Source organism: Catharus ustulatus, chromosome Z (assembly GCF_009819885.2).
Source record: "Catharus ustulatus isolate bCatUst1 chromosome Z, bCatUst1.pri.v2, whole genome shotgun sequence".
Taxonomy (NCBI): Eukaryota; Metazoa; Chordata; class Aves; order Passeriformes; family Turdidae; genus Catharus; species Catharus ustulatus.
The window spans coordinates 38,291,273-38,312,077 of record NC_046262.2 but is presented as its reverse complement, the minus strand read 5'-3'; the positions used below and the strand labels follow the sequence as shown (position 1 = coordinate 38,312,077).

Genomic DNA, 20,805 nt, shown 5'->3' with positions numbered 1-20,805 from the left:
CTGGGAAAATAAAATACAGTAATTTCACGACTATAAGGCGCACCCTTTTGACTAAAATCTCCCCCCAAAGCCGGAAGTGCGCCTTATAGTCCGGTGCGCCTTATCTGATCTACAAAGTTGCGACATTTGCCACCCCGGAAGTGAGAGCCCGCCGGCTTCGGGGCCGCCCCCGCACGGGGCGGACCCGCCGGCATCGGGGCCTCCCCGCCGGCATTGGGGCCGCCCCCGCGCGGGGCGGACCCGCCGGCTTCGGGGCCGCCCCTGCGCGGGGCGGACCCGCCGGCATCGGGGCCTCCCCGCCGGCATCGGGGCCTCCCCCGCGCGGGGCGGACCCGCCGGCTTCGGGGCCGCCCCCGCGCGGGGCGGACCCGCCGGCTTCGGGGCCTCCCCACCGGCATCGGGGCCTCCCCCGCGCAGGGCCGTCCCGCCGGCATCGGGGCCGCCCCCGCGCGGGGCGGACCCGCCGGCTTCGGGGCCACCCCCGCGCGGGGCCGGCCCGCCGACATTGGGACGGCTCCCTTGCGGGGGGTGTTAAAGCCGCAGGAATCGGATCGGCTGCTGCGCGGGGGGGGCGAAAGCCACAGGGATCGGATCGGCTGCTGCGCGAGGGGGGCGAAAGCCGCAGGGATCGGATCGGCTGCTGCGCGGGGGGGGCGAAAGCCGCAGGGATCGGATCGGCTGCTGCGCGGGCGGGGCGAAAGCCCCCGGAATCACGGCGGCCGCCGCGCGGGGGGGGCGAAAGCCCCCGGAATCACGGTGGTCGCCGCGCGGGCGGGGCGAAAGCCCCCGGAATCACGGCGGCTGCCGCGCGGGGTGGGCGAAAGCCCCCGGAAGCACGGCGGCCGCCGCGCGGGGGGGGCGAAAGCCCCCAGAATCACGGCGGTCGCCGCGCGGGCGGGGCGAAAACCCCCAGAAGCACGGCGGCCGCCGCGCGGGGGGGGGCGAAAGCCCCCGGAATCACCGCGGCCGCCGCGCGGGGGGAACGAAAGCCGCCGGAAGCACCGCGGCCGCCGCGCGGGGGGGGCGAAAACCGCCGGAAGCACGGCGGCCGCCATGCGGAGAGGGGGAAAGCCGCCAGAATCGGAGCGGCTGCCACGCGGGGAGGGGGCAAGCAGCTGGAATCGGGGCAGCGGCGGCACGGGGCAAGCCTGCCGGCATTGGGTCACCCGGAGCGCCAGGGAACTCCCGGAACAGCGGGGCCCTGGGGATGCTGCACGGAGCGGCGGTGGGCATAGCCCGGCCCTGCCGGGTACAGGCAGGCCCGGGAGCCAATGGCTGCTGGGTTGAGGCGGGGCCTCGGCCAGCAAGCGCGCGGGAGGAGCTGGGGGCGGAGCCTCGCTGCAAAAAAAAACCCGGTGCGCCTTATAGACCGGTGCGCCTTATCTGATCTACAAAGTTGCAAAATGTGCCGGCTCCCGGGGGGTGCGCCTTATAGTCCGGTGCGCCTTATGGTCGTGAAATTACTGTAGTTAAAGGAAAACAGTTTTTGACATCTGCGGCATTAGGACAGAAGAGACTAAATCATATTTATTGTCCTCACACTCCTCTTCTGTGCCTCCCATTTGCCTTGCGCCCCCTTCCCAAAATGCCTTCAGCTCTCCAGAGACTGCATTAAACAAAACTGATGGAGTTACTGGTGGAAGAACCCAGAGCAAATACTGCCATCAAGTGTCCAACAGACCTGTTTGCAGTGCAGACCCTTCCGTCTACATCTGCACATGGAGATGAGGGTGTTAACGCACGATATCCATTGGTGGTGAATGCTCATATACAATCCTCTCTGGTACGATGTCAAATGGTTAACAAATCTGAATGTACAGGTCAATACAAACCCATCCTCCCGGGAGCAACAGAGATGCATTAGAGTCTAAAAAGTGCAGCCAGGATGGGAAATCATTCTCTCCATGTCTGGGTTTCTGTAGCTGTACAGCTTATTCCATTTCCTGGAATGCCTCAAAATTGAATTTAAACGTTTTCTCTTAGTTCAGTACTTAGGTGTGCTGACAAGAGCTTCAGGAGAAAGTGCACTCAAACATGTGGGATCACTGCCATCGACGTGGGTGTCTCGGTCAATGCACTGACCACAGTGCAACAGCACCCTACCACATCCAGAAGAATCTCCCACCCCACTGGGTACCCTCAGGGCACTGCCCACCCGAAGGCAGGAACCAGTTCCTGGGCCTCATCCCTTCTTCACTTTTATTTGGGAGTTGACACCGCACTGCCTGCCTGGCCCTCTGATCACTGGCAACAAACCCTTTTCTCCTCTTTATAATTTGTTCTGACTGGTCAATTTCAGCAAAATCTAACTGAATGTATGTAGTTTTTAAAAATTGGTGATTTCCAGTGAAAAAGAGAAACCCTAGCTGAGTTTTATTCTTATTAATCTTGTGAGATGGCTGATTCATAAAAATAGTAGGCAACAGATGCCTTCTCATTAAAAATATTTATACTTCAGTTTTTCACTGTTTATTTTTTAAGCAGGTAATGTACAAATAATCCTTTGCAGTCATCAAAAAACTGTCTCCTCTGATCATGTTAATTTTCACTCTCTCTATATGAACAATGCAAACAGAAGTTTTGAGAGAATTGAGTTCAAACAACAATATCAGTACAAAAAGCAGGAGCAGGAAAGTTGTCTGGTTAAACTATCTTCAGAGACGCTTGAAGGAGACTGGTGGTGAGCAGAAATTATGCAGCTTCTTGAAGCTTAGAAAGTATGAGAGCAAGGTGTAGGAAGTTAAAAGGCAAAGAAAGAGATTAAATAAACAGTGAAATTAAAATTAAATGGTGAACTAGGAAAGCCAACTGAATTTATGAAGAATTTCAATAAATAAAGCTGTAGATTAAAGCAGAAATATGACAATATGGAACAACCAAGGTAAAAACACAGAAGATATTAAATAGAATACATAGCTTCAATTTTACATGTGGCATAAAGATGAAGACTAAAAGCCTGAATATAAAATAGGAAGATAATCATATAATCAATGTCTCTAAATGGAATCCAAGACTCTTAACAAGAATATAATTTTATAGGCAGTAGTGGGTTAATTCTGTGTGTATTCGTTATCAGTATGATAGTAGTTAGTACTATTGGCCATAGTTGAGCTTTGGGATCCTTATATTGACAAAGAGAAGAAACCCTTACTGAGGAAGGCTAGATACAAACAGGAGAGGAGTGATTTAATGTAAGTGTTGAAAAGAGTAAGATTAGAGTTAATCCAAGAAGTATAGACACCACAACAAAACAGAAAGATCTCAGTGTCATCAGAGGATGTGGGCAGGGAGCGGACTGTTCCGATGTCTCCACAGAGGACAAGGCACCAAAGATCCATTTGGAATTTCTCAAAAGCAGCAGGGGAATCTAGCATTGTCTTTCAAGTCAAACTTTGACTCTTGGCAGGAAAACAGATATGAATGTACACTAAAGAATGCATCTGTCAGTAGGCTTGGACCAGATACTTGTTTTCCATTATTTTGTCAGGGAATCAGGATATACATATGAATGATCACGTACGAGAAATAGAAAGAATAATGCTTACATTCACTATTCAAACCTGAAAGACAGCTCAAAAGACCAGTGCTTACTAACATTGTCACTTTAGGATAAACAGAGACTTCCTGCTCTGACAGTCTGATGTGTGGCCTATCTGGAGAACACCACACATATATTGTATTTCTGCTACCAACAAATGTTACTCTTCTTCTTAAAATTACATAATTTATTAGCGCTTGTTTCCCCTTTCCAGGAAAGAAAGGGGTCAGGAAGTGCACCTAACCCTGCGTAGTTTTACACATCAATCACCATGAGGACTGTAATATGATTCCCACACAGTGTGGTTTGGTGCTGCCTAACTATTAATCTTATATACAGTTGGTGCAAGACAACTCTGCAAGGCAATTTGCTTCCAGCGGAATTTTCGAATCTACTTTAAAGCACTTAAGTGTAAAACTTTGTAAAATGAATAATCCATCACGTATAGTTAGAGCTGTCCTTAGAGGACTTGGCTAGTCAGTCAGAAACAGATGTGTTGTGTTTTTCTTATTGGTTAGGCATGGCCTGAAGAGTAAGCTTTTCTGATAGAGGGTCTGATTTGGATGGTAGTTAGCAACTCCAGAGGGTATCAATGGACAGTCTGTTTAAAGTGAAAGAAGTCCACAAAGGAAGGCAAGAACCGAAAAAAAAGTAGCAAGTATTTATTCAGTGGTTAAAGGGAGATGTGATAAGCTATTTACTTTTTTCCCCCATGTGGTATTCACTATTTGACTGGCAATTGCTAGTTTTCTGCAACACAATATCTTTTCCCTCATTATGGTCTACATAATTAACTGGAACATCTTGCCCTCAGGTTGCAATTCCTTCCTGTTTTTAAACTAATTATGTACTTCTTAGTCCAACGGTAAACAATTTGGCTCTTCACTACTTTTAAGCTAGATTTGCCTTCTTATACATAGTGAATATGCCTGACTCAGTCTACTGTGTTGTGTTTGGTACACAACAAAGGTTTGGAAATGGATCCTGGAAGGATAGATTTCCACTTTGTTCTTAGTGCATTCTCACCTACTTCTTAAAAGGATCTCATTTATTCACCAGTAACGTTCAAGGATCCCATAGACCTGTATAGGACGAAACCTGTGGAATTTAAAGACACGTACAGAAATTGTAACTTGTATGAGATCTGCCAAAATTCAAAGGAACTATATGGGGACTGAAATGAACACGATGCTCTATGTAGAAGCTTCGTGCATATGTATCGCCAAGTTTCAAAAGCGTTTTTAGTTCAAGCTAGATAAACAAAGAGTAACTAGTTCTTCTGCACCAACATTGTTGTGTGTCATCAATCTCTGGATCTAAGTCACATGAATCTGCTAGAGAGCACTCTGTTGTTGAAAAAGCTGGTGATAGGGTAAAGTGAGATAGAGCACCTTTTTTTCTGTCTGAAACATAATGAAAAAACGTCTTTAGGTTATGTTGTGTCAGTTTTATGAACAGGTTACTCTAACACGTAGCAGTATATTTTAAAATTCAAAAGGTCATTAGGTCATGAAATATTTAGCTGAAAGTGGACTAATGAAACAGCACTACAAACAGCCTGCGGTGCAGAAACATTATAATAAGCTTTGGATTTTCTTTTTATGCACAGTCAAACGAGAGCTGCAAAAAAAGAGACAGCAAATATAAACAGATTCGTTTCACAGGCGAAAAGATCAATAATTTATGGTACTGTTTGTCTAAATCCACTTCTACCTTGTTAAGCCCTTTGCCTTGACAGCCAAGATGTAGTTTTGTTTTTCTTGGACCTTAAATCAATATCCCAAATTTCTTAGTGGGGAGAGAAAGAATGCAGCTCCTTCTATTAAACTGTGCTTAGAACATATGTTCTAGGCATAATTCCAGGCTGTCTCTCTTGCAAAATGAGTTTGACTGTTTCCCAGACAAATAGCTGAAATGGTCCTGCTGGGACAGCAGGACGCACAAACACCTCCAGACTCCAACACCCAGTAGATTTCACGTGGAAGAACTGGTCTGGGCAACGCTGCTGTAATGCCGGGGCAATCCAGAGGTCCCTCTATTGTTCTCTAAACGGGCTCCTCCCTGAAAACTATCAGGATGATAACAGCTTTAGCTGCGTTAACAGTGGTATGTTAAGAGTGCTATTTAGCCACTGTTGACCTCGTCCCTTAACACTTCTCAGCTGCTGCAAAGGTTTAAACTTCTAAATATCCATTAAAAATTCAAAAGATCATTTTAAATAGTGCTTCTCCCTCCCCTGGAGGCAGCAATTTTGAAAAATACCCTGGAGTTCAAATCGAGTGCATATGCTGTCCTTGGTTGGTATAGTGTTTCAAAAACCAAGAATCTATTTTTTATTCTGGAGTATATTTTACTTCGACTTCTGCATCTGGTCAGTAAATGCAAATTACACACATATGAAAAATATAAAAACGGTGCTTAATCATATTTAAGTATTTCAACGAACTAACTTCTTGATATTCAAAGGGTAGGAATCTTTCTTGTGAAAGGTTTCCATGCTTCTATTTCTTCCAAATTGCATTCAGCACTCGAGAGATGACCTTTAATAGAGTCATGCTGGGTGTTCCCATTGCATCAAGCAGAGAGATGCTGTATAATCTCTAGTGCACCTAGGGAACCAGTATGAGGGAGAGATTTAGCACACTAACTTACAATTCAACCTCATTTGTCTTCAAGACTTTATCCTTCATACTGGTCTCATTTTGGAAGATTTGTTCTTGCTGTAGACCTGTGGCATATCAATTCAAAACCTCAGAGTGTGCTTGCCCTGCTTCCAAGTCATCCATTCCACCAAAATTTATGTATGTAATTAAAGGAGTATTGTTTAGTGGAAGCACATGGGTAGTGTATTTGCCATTCTCTCAGAGAAAGTATCAGCATAACACAAGCAAAAAACCAAAATAAAACTCAATAAAAACAGACAGACGAACAAAAACTAAAAGTTAATGAGTAAGACATTTGTCCAAGAAGAGCTTATATTTTATAGTATTTAATGTCCTTGGATAGGCCTTGTTATCTGTCCTAGATGAAAAGTACTTCTAGTACTAATACACTAAATTAAAGGTATTCAAAGTAACATGCATCCTCCACCTCCAACGGCTTTTTTTGTGTTCTTAAGGAGCCCCTGCCACTAGATGTGCAGTAAATTAGAGCATAATCCTTAGGTCTGTTACTCGAAAAACAGAAGGTTTCTGAACTGCCAATGTGACCAGGTGATGGTTTTAAAAAAAGGGAAAGATAGGGCCATTTGCTGGCAGTTAAGACAGTCTTACAGAGACTTCATGGTTAAATCTCTCATCGGTGCTGCTGCTTTTCAAATCTAAGTAACTTGGACTGTAGGTGAAGGTACAGTTTTTCGTAAAAATGTTCAACCTCATTGCAAAGGCTCCAGCTCACAGCTCCAACAGTGCTGGCTGCCCTTTATACAGCAGTGAATCTTTGTTGACTACATAATGAGTGTCTCCACAGGGAGCCACACTGAGCATAGTATATTCACAGTAAATTACCTTGGATCCCAATAACAATGAGTGATTTGTCATTAAATGTGAGGAATGTAAGTACAGAATATTTTGTGACTTTCTCTTCATTTCCCAGCCAGTGAGGACTCCCATTGACTGGTTTAAGCTCCTGCATATCATCATCCTCTTGCAATTCCAAGCTGCAGAAACCCTATTAAGTGTGCAAATAAAGCAATAATCATGCAGAAGAATAAGCTTTCTTCCATGAGTATAGTTTTTCTTGTAAACAAACATCTAAACATTTTCAGAACTTTTGCTCAGTTTTTTTAGATTTCTTATCCATCCTATTTTTAATCCTTTTGAACTATTTTATCTTAAGGAAAATGTTAATTTGTGCTGCTGGACCTTGAAAACCAGTTTATGCTTGAGCTCATACTGCACTGGCAGGATATCTCTATTTACTTATGCAAAAAAGAAGTGGATAAGAAGCACTGTTTGGATTGTAATAGCAACAAATAGATACACAAAAAGCACTGAAGAAAAAAACAAACTACCAATTTGTCACATTCTCACCTCACTTTTAAACAAGTAGTAATAATTTATGTTGGTTTATACCCGATTGTTTTGTTTTAGTAAGAATTCTCTCTGACCTGTACACACATTCACAGACCAAGGCTAGTCGCAAAAATTATTTCCTGTTATCTTTTGCACTGATAAGGTAATGCTTTCATGGAGAACCAAATTTCTCAAACAGTAAGTCACTATGCAGAGGGTGCAGGACTCTCCCCTGCAAGCGTTGCAGTGGCATCTTCATTGGATCAGATCAGACTCCTGAACTGTGTGATTGGGACAAATTTTTACAACTCTAGTGATCCTACTAGAGTCTAGTGCTATAAGGAGGATAACTACCCTAATAAGAGCGTAATAAATTGCTATGGGCTAATTTCAAGTACCTGCAAAACATATCCTAATTATCTTTGCAGTGGACAAAAGGCTATTCTACCTTACTATTCCTACACAGGCTGGACAGTTTCTAGTCGCTATTCAAATTCTCTTATCTATGCACATTTTGGCCCGGAGGAGCTCCCAGGATTACTCAGATTCTCCACCAGGGTATCCATTGACACATCTCAATGTGGACTTAACACCTATCAAATTGTTTTAGCCTTGTATGTGGGCTGCCAGCACAACGCCTGGCACCTCTGGGAATCCCGCACTTGGGGAGATCCAGTGTCAACTAGGCAGTTGCTTTGAGACAAAGCAAGCTAGAAACTCAGTGAAGTAATTTGTCACAAATGAGTGCACTCACTCATCTGTGCAGAAACAAGCTGGGAAGTTCTCGTGAAGTACTACAGGTACGCCCAGAGGCACACCTTTGTATACACAGTCCTTGCAAAGCCTGCCAGCTACACCACAACTAGAATTACATCAAGCATTTGAATTTCTTCCTTCTGTCACTATTATAAATTGATTTCCCAGAAGTTGGTCATACCTGCCTTTGCAGGAAGTGCAACAAGTAATGGAACCTGTAATTCACTTTCCACACCAGTTTTCACAACAGGAGCGATTTGCCGTCTTGTTGACTCACTCTAGCATTCCATCCAACTGAGTAGGAATTTTGCAGAAAGGCAAAATTATTGCAAAGTAAAAATGAACACTTGTCCAGGATTCCTTTTTCTTTAACTTTACACAGGTATTTGCCACAAGGTAAAACGCAATAGCCCTCAAAGCCTTTGACTTTATTCTGAGAAGTCCTTCCCCTCTAACTGTTTTTGTTAAACATGCGCTTCTTTTGCAGTGCTTCCATCCGGTGAAGGGGCAACTTTAGTTCAACTGGGAAGTATAAAAATGTTTCATTTCTACAGTCACAGAAAAATGAGAAAGTGAACAAAACAAGAGAAACAAGGAAGAACAAATTCATACTGATTTCAAAAGATCTCAGAGGGAGAGCCGCAAGCCAGAGTAAGAGCCGGAGATTTACTGGGCAAGAGTCTATGACCGGCTAGAACTGAAAACTAAACTCAGAGCAGAACCTAGGAGAAATGGTGGCAGCCTCTGGACACTCAGCCACCTCATTTACAGTCACTTTGTACAAACATAAATGATTTTTAAATATGGAGATTCAGGGGTTTGTGAGATGTTACATAGTGATTCGTGTCATTACAAAAACACACCATGAAATCAATATAAACAAGAATACCGAATTCAAAGTAAAGCACATAAACCATAGAAAAATACAATGATTTCATTATATTTGTTGAAATAACTTTACTGTACTTTTTGGTTTTATGTATTTTTACTTTGCCACTGTAATCATGAATTGCACCCACTTTTTATGTATGAGAACGCACAGGCTTGTGTGAGCAGGAGCAGACTTGTCACTGCCGGTACCTATTGCTAGGAGTGTAACCTGGCAACGTGTTGGAGCCTTGTCCAGACCTAGTGGGGACTTGTGGCCACTGCTGCTTAGTTCGTAGCCAACATTTTTGGGCTTGCTCAGACTTGTACCCCAGCACGGTGGGCATGTCACAGCCCACCAAGAAACTGCTTATAAAACGGACAGTGACAAAAGGTGAAACGGATGTGTTGGTAGACCACAGACTCCCATGTCCCCAGCACTGCTTGCCTGTTCCTTATCAATGAACTCATAAATTGCCTTATTGATTAACCTATCTGCTTTTGGTAAGTAAATTTACAACAGGTTTGTGTCCATATCTCATCAAACTTGACAACAATCTGATTTTTTTAACTGTTTTTATCTTACTAAGAGCTTTCCACTGTCTGCTTTCCCTTAAAAATGTAGGAGCCACACCTAAGAATTTGGAGGGGAAATTCCCTTTTCATAAAAAACAAGTCCCGGCGTCAAAGTTTCCAAGAAATGTGTGTGTTGAGGGACAATTTCACACACATAAAAAAATTTTGTTTCTTTTCCCCAAGACAGTACCTTCTTCCTTTTGCCCTTTATTCTCAAGATGATGTGGAAAGTTATACTTTATCTTTGACACTGGTATGAAAATATTTCTAAAAACCTAATAGACCATACTGCAAATACCTGAATCTTGTAGGTTATACACATTAACAAAAAATACCTTTTCATCCCATGTCTTTTCAAATATGGAAGACACCTTTTTTACTCAGAGAAGTCAGAAGAGGGATAAGCAAGACTGGCTACATAAACTTTAGGATATATAGCAAAATATAAAGCAATCTTCTACTTGCCAACCATTTGTCAACGGTAACCATGTTTTTTTCACTCAACTTTCCTCTGAGGTGCAGTTTACTCAGAGCATGTATGAAAAATTGGGATTTGATTATCACAATGCTTTTGAAAATTTTAGCTGAAGTGTTCTTGAAATCACACCTGAGTAATATTAACAAAATTACACATAATTAATAGGATCTGTTAAGAATGTAAAAATTTTAAATTTTTTAACTTCATAGGTTCTAACTATGAAGTGCTTCTCAAGTTCAACAATGAAAAAAACCCTGAATGATTTTACTCTCTTTTAGATACTTTACTCATTTCTTCATACTCCTGCTCATCTTCTCTATGCACCTAGCAAATTATTAAGAATCACATTGCTATATATTTGCCTGCTGTGTCTACAGTAAGCTGTGCTGTTGGTTGATACTTTCATACTACTCAAAAAAATCTTTCTAGCTTTCATTAGACTGTGTGCCAATTTCAGAGCAAATTGAGCATTGCTGTTACTTGAGGAACAAAAAGGTTCTGAATGCTTTACCATGTGACTAGGATTCCATGGCAGTTATATAGCAGTGCAAAAGTTTCACTTGCTAACAAAATATTTTATTTACTTGACACAGCATTCTGTTTCTTTGCCATTCAGCAAAAAGCTCTGCTGTAAGATTCTCCTACTAACAAAATTTCTTGCTTCCTTCATCTGCATTAGAATACAAGGAAAATCTCTCTGAGAATGTGATAACATTCCTCTTCCTTAAAAACCTTCTGGGGAATGACTAAAACCACCTTTCACATGTTTTCAGAAAAGGATTCTGGAAAATAAGCTGGTTATATTCAAAACTGTATAAAAAAATTAATTACAAAAGTTTATTCCTTTTCTATATTTTGGTCATAGGTATGATGAAATTGCAGTAGTTCACTGTGTGAACTCTGCCTAATATTGCAAAAATACCCTATGCATTAACATTGAATTTTCCTGAGTCTGTATATGAAAAGTAGTTTCTGCTTTTCCAGATTGTTGTTTTAATACAATAAAATGCTTTTCTTCCCTAGTTTCTCAGACCTGCCAACTGAAAAAACAGCATTCTTTAAATAAATTCAAAAACTTCTACCATTAAAAATGGAAGTAAGAAGCACCTGGGAAAATTATTCCTTCAAATGAAAATAAACTTCCTCTAAGTGTTATTCACACTGGAAAAAACATAGATCTTATTTATATGTGAAATTCAGTGAGATAAAAAGGCCTTTTAATTGGTCTTACTCAAAATAAGATGAAGAAGTTCTAGAGTTTATGCAGAAATAGTGTGATGGAACATATGGTTTCTTATCACTATTCTTTGGAAAAAGATTATTGTAATTTTTTTTCTCTGCTATTAGTAGAATTTTGGCAACACATATTTGTTTCAGCCTAGTCTTTAATCTTTTGCTGTAAAAACATCCTAAAATTTAGGAATGTGACCCTTTAGCATTTTGTTACAGCCAAAGGAATCACATAAGAGGAAAACAGACATCCAGGTTTGTATCAGTTGAAACAGTGCAATGCAATATTCCTCAGACATGTAAGGTCTTGGTATAAAATAAAATATTTTGAAGTAGGTGTTAATCTAATCAGAAACAGGATGGGTTTGCTGTAAATCAAACATTAAATATAACTCTGACTGATAATGTCAAAAAATATCAGTGAGTTATCTAACTTTCTTGAAATATATGGTAGTCTGTCCACAGAGAAATGGCAATATTTCATACTTTTTTATAGTAAATTAGGGATTTTTCTTGGATCTGTGGGTAATTTTGTTTTAAACACACTGCGAGTTTTCTAACATAAAATATAATTCAAAGAAGAAAAACCACACTGAAATTATTGAGTCAGTGTTATTCTGAGATTTTTTTTTCAATGAGAGAAACATTTTTAAAATTATCTAATGGGTTGCCCAAAGATGAGGAACAATAGCAGAAAATACTTGTGTCTTGTAATTGTTAGGAAGGTAGAACTTTCTTCCAACCATGTAAATGAAGATTACAGAGATTACAGATTTTAAAATTGCATCCACTGGATTTGAAAATGATTCATTGCCTTGTTTTCTCTACCTTCTTGTAGTAATAGCATGTTCAAAATTGGAAGGGAGAGGGAAGCAAGAAAGGAAGAGAAAGCAGCTGAGGTATGCAGAAATCAGCAGGCAATTTTATAAAATAAGATAAAGATATTATTAAAGATATTTGCAGTTATTTCTTGCTGAAGATTATTGTGCAGAGAGAAGAAATTAGAATATTTCCCTACTCACAGGGTAAATGCAATTACCAATAAACAAGATGATCTCAAAACCTGGGTCGCCAAAAATATTCTGAACACTGCAAACCTAAAAATCATTAAAAACCCTGCACTCCTTGGCAAAAAAACCCCCCCAGCTACTCCTCCTTTTTGAGTAATAGTTACAATATTCAGAAAGCACATATTGCAACTGTGTGATTTATAAGAGTAGTAAAACAGTTGGAAGATTACTCAGAAAGATGCATCATCTTATTTTTTCATGTAATTGTTCATTATTTCAAATAATATATTCAGTCATGCCAATCCATTCTTGTCTTATACGTAAAACAGGGAATAGTTTTTTGCTTTTCAGAGGGTGAGGCATAACTCATGACATTTTCCATCTGCATATAAAAAGTTATGAATGTAGGCAGCTAATGAATTCATAAATACACCTTGCTGTATTTCCAAGAAACAGAACACTGTCATTTTTGCTGCTCTTAATGGCAAAATTTACATTCACACAAATCCTGTCTGACATTGGTGTCTGTAATAGCGCTAGTATTTTCAGGACTTTTACAGAAGAAGCTGTATACACAAAGCCGACAGCCAACACAAAACATGGGCAAGAGACCCAACTGATAGCTTTAATAACATCTGTTTGCAATACTGCAAATAGCAAGCCTGGACAGCACCATAAAAACTCTTCAGTTAAAGGTGAGCAATCTGTGGACAGATAACCAAGAGATTCTGTGCCAAGAAATAAAGGATGCCAACTCAAAGTGTCTTGAGCAGCACTTGTCAGAGTTTTGAGTGTTGTTCACATTCTCGTTTTATCTCCTGCTAGTTGAAGTCCCCAATTACTATGAAAGTTAAGCTACAATAATATCACAAAAATAATGACTTGAGAATACCTGAGAAAAAGAATGAAAAATGTATTGGCCTCTCAAAATCTGGACGTGGAAGATTTTCTCCCACGCAAGGAGGACAGGAAGTAGGACAGAAGTCATATAAGCACACACATTTGCCTTCAGGACCACCCAGAGATATACTGGGTAAAATATGCTTCTTGGCCTGCAGGTATGCTTCATTCTTGTCTCTGAAGGCCGTTTCCCACGCTGGTCCGAAGGGGCTGTGCTAATGGAGCGAGAAGGTGGAGCCAAGTGGTAGTAAGAGTAACCTGAGAAGGTCTGTAGATAACCCGATTTAGGTGATACCGATCCTGTGGATGGATTAATCAGGCTGGTTCTGCCCTGTGCTGCAAGTAGCTTCCAACATTCACCCAGAACTCCATAACAGGAACATGGAGCTGACGGAGGCCAACCGTGATCACTCAGGAGTGCGCAATTTGGCCTTCCAGGTAAGTGTGGTTTCCTTTGCTTTCTGGGGAAGAGGAAGGGCTTTAAAACATTGAACAATGTTGAATTCAGACCCTGAACAAAGAAAAAGTATTTTCTGCGCTCTGCCTGCAGGTTTTTTACAACATTCTACGTGCTGATACTCTGCCAAAATACACGGCTCTTGTAAAAAAGCTGAGCACAATTGACTTATTCAGGAGTATGCTCTACTCGATGGTATACAGCTGTCTTTGAAAAGTGTCCTGACTTGGTAATATTTCATGGGATGATGGATCTCACAGCTTTCACCTACTGTATGAGTTGCTGGTTTTTCCTGGGGATAGGTCATTTACAGTTCTGTCAGAAATGTACAGGTCTGCATTTTGCAGCAGACATCAAAGCAATGTATTTCAATAATATGGGAAAAATAATAAAGTAATAATGTAATCATAGTGGGGCATATCATTCTTCTATGCATAAAGTAAGTGCAATTGTCTTCTCTCGAGAAGATCACAAAGATAAAGAGCCACCCAGAAGGTTTAGCATTTTCTACCCATAAAAGCCATTTAGAAAACGCAGATTTCATAAGCGGAAGCACAAAACTCCCCAAACAAACAAACACAAAAAAAAAAAAAAAAAAAAAAAAGGGGAAAAAAAAAAAAGTAAGTTACTGTTTCTCAGTGTCCAGCATCCCTGTGCTTCCATTGGAATTAAAGCAAACACAAAGAGAAACTTGCGAACCCGCAGCCGGGCTGGCTCACTGCGCTTGTTGCTGAAAGTAGAATAGGTCGGGGGAAGTCAGAGGCTGTGGAATACTCCGAGGAAGGTTGTGTTAGCAAAGCAGCTCCTTGCTCTCCTTTGCAATCTCCGATCCTTACGCTACCCCTGATGTCACCTAGCAGGAAGTGGGTAGCGAACGTGGGTATCTGCCGACACTATCCAAATAACACAGAAAAGTCTTTGTAAATACTAAGCATGTGAGCTAGTACATAACATCAGCGACATTTAACCGCTCTGTATATTTATTCATTGCGCTATACGGACAGACAAGCCCGTCGGAATATTTACGGAATGTAGACAAGTGAGATAACTCTTAAAACATGATAGCCCAGTGGTTGGGCTTTCTCCTGGATGCTCAGAGCGCCCTTAACACATCTGTGCTTCGCAGCAGATAGACAAGCAATTTGAACTTGAGTCTCCCTCAGCTCAAGTGAGTGAGATAAGAGGTTTTTATTCCGTCTGTGTTTTCACACAAAATACGTCCTTAAGTTAGTGCAATCAGCTTCCTAAATCGGTGCTTACAAACTCAAAGAGGAGTGGAGCCCCTAGCTGCAAAAGTTTGGTGTTGAACTCTCTCGAATGGCATAAGCTGAAAATCACCCTTTTCCTCAGAGACCTGTGGAGCATAGTACAATGATCCGGGTTAACACTCTGCCTTATGCAGCCAGCTTACCTGGGTCATTTTAATTTTCTTTTACACTGTCTATCTCTCTTTCAATATGTAAGTCACTCGCTAGAGAAAATAAGACACAGAAGGAAATGGGTAAAATTCTGTATATAAACAATCTCATAATTTCCCACTATTTCTTGTATTTTTCTTGCACAAAAACTGAACACTTTAATTTCTCCAAAATAAATGTGTCTTAATGTATTAAGCAATGAGTATCTTACCTAAACCACAAAATATAAAAGTGTTCTCGAAAAGGTGTAATTTAAACCATTTTCTGTATCCATGTAGGCACCATTTTAAGTATTCATAGGTATCTTCAGATGCACCTGAACGACTTTAAGATTAATGCCCACAGGGATAAAGTAAGAGAGGGACAAAGTAAATGAGTTAGGCAATTTGTTTTATAAAGTACCTAACTTAGTAAAACAGCTCTCAATGTAATACAAAGAAGCTCAAGGTTAGCAAATGATGGATGAAGGGTCGTATCAGATCTTTATTAAGTCAAGAATGAGAAGCACTGTGCCTTCTGTTGCAAAGGGATCAAATAGGATGAAGAAGTTGTAATATAATCTGGTTTTTGGTTTGCCACACAAATGGTGAAAGGGAGATAACTATGAGCTCTTCTCAGTTTCTCAGTTCCTATTGACATGTAAACACACACATCCATCTGTACTGTGATAGGATTTGCATTGCATCACAGAAGCATTTCACTTCATCACCATTTCCAACGGTACTGTATTACACCCTCAGTTAACCAATGTTAACTTTCAGATATGATATGCATCCATGTAACACAAAGTTATATTAATACCAGTAACTGCATTTTTAAAAATGCCTGGTTCTGCAAAATATCAGCTTCTTTTATATACTATGCAGTTTCTGCTTGAACATGGCATTGAAATTGCAGGTCCTGCATTATTACCTTGTGAAAATACCAATAGCTGGGAGACCCAGAAGCAATTTTTCCCCTTATTAAGAGCTCAAAATGGTCTCAAAAGAAAATAAATTATAAACCCCAAATTTACACATCTGCTGTTTTTCTCTTTATTGCTCTCTTTTCGATATTAGGAACACCTCAATTACCAAAAGCCTTTTGGGTGTGTTACAATGTGTGAGCTTTTTCTATTGGTTTTAAGATGCATAACTTCCTAAGATTTCTATACCCATACTGCTAGTCTTCCCTACCATGTTCTTACACTCCAGTAACAAAGTATTTACCTTAATAAAACCCAATGCAGTTGTTAAGACCTACATGCTTTGGATGCTGCCTCATAGCTAGAATCAACAGATTGCTGCACTGTTTATAATGAGACATTCAGGTTGTTAATTTCTTTTTATCTTAAAAATGTCACGTAATTTAAGGAACTTAAATCATTATCATCAATTCAGAAAATTGTTCTTGCTAAGTATCTTTATGTGCCAGCATAACAGATTGTGTATCTATAGCTACAATAATGTCATACATAATGTGTGGAAATGCTACTGTGTCTCTTGCCTTCAAGGTGCTTAACTTCTTACACATGGTAGTGGCTGGCTGTAAGACCTCTACACTTGCCTACAGTTTCCTGTTCAGAAACCCTGTATCACTAACAATAATCCCAAAACTGAGATTGGATTTACCTGTCTTGTCTTTAACCCTTATCAAAGAGGCAATTTTTTAATCTAATCACTTCTGATGATTCTGATCTCTGATAACATTAAGCATCAAGTCACACTTTCTCCTTTAAAGAAGGATAAAAGCTGCATCTTAAAAAGGAATGTTAGGTGGATGATTAAACTGCCCTACAGTTTCAAGCAACATGGAGGCAGACATAAAATAAATACAATGCAAAAGGAAGATAACAGCTAATAAATATTTTTTGTTCACTTGCTTCCTATTCCTAGTGTTACGATGCATTAAATAACCTGTACCTGTTTCGTGGCAGAGCACACCATACTCTTAAGTTGACTTGGGGAAGAATCCCTTTAAAATTCTGCCCTTTACTCACAGTGCATAGGGCATTGGTATTCCTATAATGTATGCAGTATTTGTACTCCATTTCATTCAAACAAGCTTAAAACATATCCTAAAAAATACCATTTCTATTTATTGCCATTTTCCATAGCTTCTTAGATACTCTTGTCTGGTTGGTTAATTAAGACTATAGATGCTATTAAGAATTTATATTTCATGAGCATCATTGTTATATTTACCCTTGGAAATGAAGGTGGTGTTGCACTGCATTACTTAACCAGATCCAGACAGGAAATTATGCAATCCTTTTTCCACGTTTTCTAAAGCTTGTTTTCCAAAGCCATACTCGGGGTTTTTTAAATAAAAACTCCCTACATTTCAGGATACTATCCAACTATCCTACCCTGACAACCTAATTTTTTTAAGAAAACAGTGTACTCAGAAGTGGGGACTCTTATTTACAGTCCTTTCCAAAAGAGCCCATGAAGACAGTAGCCTGCTCAATTTAAATCCGTCAGAACCTGTTTCTTATCTGTTATTTCTACAGCTCATTTACTGTAGTTTAGTTCATGGATAATGAACATTCATCCTTCCTACCTTAGACTGAGTTCTACAATTTGACAGGTATTTATGAGTTCTGTGATTATTAATTTAAATAAATTTCTCCTCAGTATTTAAAATGCATTTAAACTCCTTCAGAATCATGGCACTGTCTAACAAAAGACAGTACACGAGGGAAAACCTAGATGAATGGTGTTCAGGTGCACTGAATATTTTTTAAAAAGCAAGATTTGAACTGTAAGCTTCATTTCTGCTGGGCAAATATAATTAAAAATCTAATGAGATGCAACAAAATCCAACATTGTAACTTGAATTCTTATCTTTTGAAGCATCTGTTTTTCACTGAATTCCTTGAGTATCCTCTTTGTAATTTCCTACATAATGGAAGGAGCCAGCCTTAAACCACAAACGGTTAAGCAGTTGCCTGGATGCAGTGTTGACTAGTCTGTTTTCCTCCCTGACTAGCATGAGTGTAACACCATCTATGCCACGGTGTCTGCTATTGCTAAAAGCACAATAGAAGTCATCAGCTCCTTGCAAAATCCATCCTCCTTCAAAATCAAGGAGGAGATGGCAGGGAAGATCAATGAATGTAGTCATGAAACAGCTTTTTAAGAAGGAGCTAAATAAATATTGAAAGAGCATTTCACTTACACAGTTGAGACCACTATGTCCTTGTCATTTAATGAAATATTTTACAAGAGGGGAATTCTAATCAATTAAAGTAAAGCAGTTTGTGAAAGTAGAAGCACAACTTCAAAATGCTTTTTGTATTGCAAACATTCAAAATAGATGGATCAATTCTGTAATTCTTTAACTGTGCAATAAAGCAAAGAGAATTTTCCCATCCAAGCTTCCTGCTCTCTCATGTCACCTGGAGGTCGAGTGGGTTCAGAAGTCACTCTACATATTGTTGGACTGGCCTGTGCTCATAACAGGACTGTGCTAACTGTAGTTCCTAAGGATTGAACTCCTATTTTCTCTTGCACTGTTTTGTTCTCCAGATATTTACAGGGAGCTGGAAAAGGATACTAAGCAAATGAGGCAGAAGTTTTCTGCCTGTGCTGAGTTGCTTACATTGCAATCAGCAACAGCAGGCAATAAGCGCAGACTGACATTTAGTTGTGGAGTTCCTTCAGCACCTCAACACTAAATAAGCAGGAAAGGGAAATAAGCAGTTTTGCCACTTGAAGATTTCTATTCTTATTAGAAATTTAAAAATAGCTTTTATTCTTCAAGCTTTAGGGTTAAATAATGTGTTTTCACCAAAAAAACCCAAAAAATTCTATAAAGGGGAGAATGAAGAGACAGCACTTTAAAAATCAGCCATGAAATAAGAAAATTACTCAACTTCATGGTACTCATTCCAAGACTGCTCTATTAACAGAAGTATTTCTAAAATGAACTTGTTATCAACAGTAATTAACCAGTTTCTACTGAATTAGTAATAATCCAGAAATGTGATATGATCAGTTGAAATAATAATTTTTTTATGTTCACAGAGAAGGACACAAATCTATCAATCTGCAGCTTGGGCTACTGAATTCCCTGTGTAATGCTCTTACTGGTTTTGTTACATTACTCATATATTCATATATTTTAATTACTCTATAAATGAAACTCTTTTGTAATTATTGCACTTGAGCAGTGGGTTCACCAAAGTAACTTCCAGAGATTACTTTCTACACAGATTATTCTTTACTTGTGTATTTCATAGACAGCAGCTTGCATGTTCATAATTTTTCACACATTTACTGACAAAAGTTCTAGGAAATCTCTGCTTTTTCTTCCTCAGCAACAAGAATAGAAATTTTCAGACACCATTCTCAGGAGTGTATGGGTGTCTGTGTATGTGAATTAGGGAACTATACCACTTTGACTTCACTATGCTGTCCTTTGTAGTGTTTTTAATATATCTCAATGCTACAGTAAATCTCTGCTTCTTGTGTTTTGTTGTTTGTTTGGGTTTTTTTAAATTGTATGGAGTAGTTGCATTTGTTGCTGGCTGCAGAGGCAGCTACAGCAAACTCCAATAATGGCATGGTTAGGAGGCAAACAAGTGACAAGTGCTTCTGAAAGAGAAGTAGCTCTCTTAAGGGAAAGAAAAGGTACTTTTCACTTATGAGTGAGGAAACTGATGTGTCAAGGCCACAGCACTTGAATAAACAGCTTCCTGTGACTCCCCTCTTTTTCCAGACACACAGTTACAGAAACAGTTGACTGGAACTGATTTTTTGTGAAGTTAAGAGGCAAAGTATTTTTAAGAAAAAAATGTTACTAACCATTGTTTTAGTTGCTTCTAAGGTCATGTTTTTGCCAAGAGGCAAAATTCAATTTATTTCTAGTAGAAGTGCTTGTTCCTGTCTTTATCATAATTTACTATGATTCAGGTTATTTTGTATAGTTCTTGTGGAAGTGATTGTTTGCATTGATACGAATTATTGATTTCATAAATACTAATTTACTGATTTTATACCATGTAAATAATGAGATACTTCATGCAATAAAACCCAGTGAAATGATCATACTGTAACTGCCATAGGAAACCACTGAAATACAAAGTATTCACAGCAATTGGAGATGTAAGTTACCTGGGATTTTGTTTAAGCAGCTTTCTTATAAGAACAAGAACCAGATGTTCTAGGACCGTTAAAAAAAGATAACTTACCCTTCCAAACATCAAGCAACAAGAAAAAGGAGATTCGGGATTTAATAAAAGAAAAATTAGAAATAGTTGAGCTGGTTATGGCTGTCTTAATCTCTGATAAAATATATACCTCAGAGTATCAGTGTGGTAAAGCTAGCTCCTCTCTTTAAAGATACCCTGAATGTTTTATTCTAAGAGCAATACAAGTACATGATCACATTTACTACACATGTGTAAGGAGTATAAATACTGGAACAAAGGTAATAAAAATTGGGGAAGGCCCCTAATAATCCATTTTGCCCTTGGTGAGGAGTAGGCCTGGTTTTTACAAACTTGTTGAACCAGTCCTGAGACAATGAGCAGCACAATTCACTACGGGAGATGTGAGTTTAGTCAAGAAAACAGCAGAT

The 20,805-nt window shown here is 39.9% G+C and overlaps 1 protein-coding gene across 3 annotated transcripts in view; it reads left to right on the top strand.

Annotated features, from left to right (window-relative positions):
• Positions 1-9,569: 9,569 nt before the first annotated feature.
• SLC28A3 (solute carrier family 28 member 3) overlaps positions 9,570-20,805 on the top strand; it is an 81,272-nt gene continuing 70,036 nt past the window's right edge. For all 3 annotated transcript variants that reach the window (XM_033086052.2, XM_033086054.1, XM_033086053.1), the window contains exons 1-2: positions 9,570-9,678; positions 13,527-13,806. In XM_033086052.2, coding sequence (XP_032941943.1) covers positions 13,750-13,806 — 57 coding nt within the window. In that variant the 5' untranslated portion in view covers positions 9,570-9,678; positions 13,527-13,749. The remainder of the gene's footprint in view (positions 9,679-13,526; positions 13,807-20,805) is intronic.